The following is a 1,981-nucleotide window of genomic DNA, read 5'->3' as shown; positions in this document are numbered from 1 at the left end:
CTGTCACACAAAGTAACATTACCAGTGTAGAGCAGTAAAATTAAGTACAGCTACATACAAATGTATGCAACAACCTAGGATGATTTAAAAGCACATTGCTGAACGAAAAAAAGTTGCAGGCGATTACATAATAATAAACTATCCTTGTAAAGCTCAACCGTTTATCAAAGTTAACATACATGTACACAAACTAAATTTTTAAAAGCAAGGGAATAAACCCAAAATACACGAGAGTGTTACCTCTGGAGGAAAGCAAGGTAATGGAATGGGAAAAGACAGGTAATTTTAACAATACTGGCAATATCCTAGTTCCAAAATTGCTGGTTGGTTTCCACGTGTACAATGCTTATCTGGTAAACCTATTTACGTACCCCCAAAAATTAAGTGTTTAAACGACATCCAGTGTCCATGGTGACAGAACAGAGTTCTCGAGCCTTTATTAAAATAACTTCTCCAGAAACACGAAGAACCCACTACACCTCACCCTCTTAATGCAGGAAGAGCAACCCACCTTTGCTAGCAGATCACCGTCACTTCCGCCCCCGCCTCCCTAACTCCGCCCAGCTGAGCAGAAGTACTTTCCTTTCGGGTCCTCCTGCCTGTAGGGGGCTCTCCGAGGCTTCTAGTGCCACGGAGGCCTCCCTCCTAGGCTGTCCCGGCGGCGCCTGTTAGTTTAGCTCAGAGAATTTATTTGCATTGTAAGTCTTTCGACTAGGAAAAAAATCTCACAGGCATCTTTTTCTGGAAAATAACGTTCAAACTCAATCCAGGCCGAGTGTTCTCACTGTCAAACCCTGTCGCAGTGATGGGAAGGAGTCAGGCAGCGTGGGGACAGCCCCGGAGTGCCCAAAGTCCCCGGCCCGCTTCCTCCTGTGAAGACGCAGCTGCGGGTGGCTGTGGTGGCGGTGTCCAAGATGTCGACCAAGAATTTCCGAGTCAGTGACGGTGACTGGATTTGCCCTGACAAAAAGTGAGTTTATGAAGGCTCCCGAATTGGAGCGGGGTTGATCGGTAGAGGCTTTCTCGAGTCGACTGGGCATCTTCCGTTTTTACGGTCTCTGGTACCACCAGCCGGGTGGAGGCGGCGAATTGCCGGCTCCCGGGCGGGAAGGAGGCTCTTAGTCTCCTCACTATGAGGTCTTTCGGGAGCCTTTGTTTTGAGTATGTCTCCAGCGTCTCCTAGATCATGTCTCTCCAAGTCAGCCCGTCATTTTCGGGAACGAGATGGCCGCCCTTTTGCCCCACACTCCACCCCCCGCCCCCGGCCAAGTTTCAGCGGTAAGGATATCTCCCTAACCGTGGCCACCTCGGTGTCTGATCTCCCCCACGTGACTTTTCCCTGCAGAACTTGACTCTTGTTCGCGGAAAGCGTTCGTTTCTTGAACTCATGTTTTTGCTTCTCATAATTCACCTTTTTTTTTTTTCTCCAATTTAAACTTTCCTTACTGTTGATACTTTTTCCTCCCGAACACTATCCTCTTTTGGTTGGGGACATTCTGATTTTTTTTTTTAAATGACCTTTAATCACCCCACAAAAATTGGACCTTTCGCCTCGTTAGAGCCGAAACACATGAGGCCTGTGTTTTTGCCTGCTCAGCCCTGGAGAATGCCTGCTTCAAAGAAGCACGTGTTTAGTAACTCTGCTGAAACCAGTGTGCTCTACTAAATTGTTAGTACTATTTTATTGACGGGTCCTCAAGTAGGTCTGCCTATTTGCAGAGATATGAAAATTACTCCGGAAGGTAATTGTCAGAAAAATGGAATGCACAACTCGTTCCAAAAAAACCATTTGATTTCTTGTCTCTAAGCTAGCCACAGATAGCATGTGGAGTTCATGGTAGTAAAGAGTAAAAGCTTTGAAGCAAATAAACCTAGGTTTAATTCCAGTCCTATTGCTTACAGATTATGGAACTTTAAATAGGTTATTTAACTTTGCTTAAAAAAAAAAAAAAAAAAAAAAACCTGGGGGGGAAAAATCCCT

The 1,981-nt window shown here is 45.5% G+C and overlaps 1 protein-coding gene across 2 annotated transcripts in view; it reads left to right on the top strand.

The window, feature by feature from the left end:
* The first annotated feature begins 862 nt into the window (after positions 1-862).
* Positions 863-1,981, top strand: part of ZRANB2 (zinc finger RANBP2-type containing 2) — an 18,406-nt gene continuing 17,287 nt past the window's right edge. For both annotated transcript variants that reach the window (XM_024734547.1, XM_024734548.1), the window contains exon 1: positions 863-970. In XM_024734547.1, coding sequence (XP_024590315.1) covers positions 915-970 — 56 coding nt within the window. In that variant the 5' untranslated portion in view covers positions 863-914. The remainder of the gene's footprint in view (positions 971-1,981) is intronic.

This window comes from Neophocaena asiaeorientalis, unplaced genomic scaffold (genome assembly GCF_003031525.2).
Source record: "Neophocaena asiaeorientalis asiaeorientalis breed wild unplaced genomic scaffold, Neophocaena_asiaeorientalis_V1.1 scaffold15, whole genome shotgun sequence".
Taxonomy (NCBI): domain Eukaryota; kingdom Metazoa; phylum Chordata; class Mammalia; order Artiodactyla; family Phocoenidae; genus Neophocaena; species Neophocaena asiaeorientalis.
Note: the sequence above shows the minus strand (reverse complement) of the source record. Positions and strands in the feature narration are given on the sequence as shown.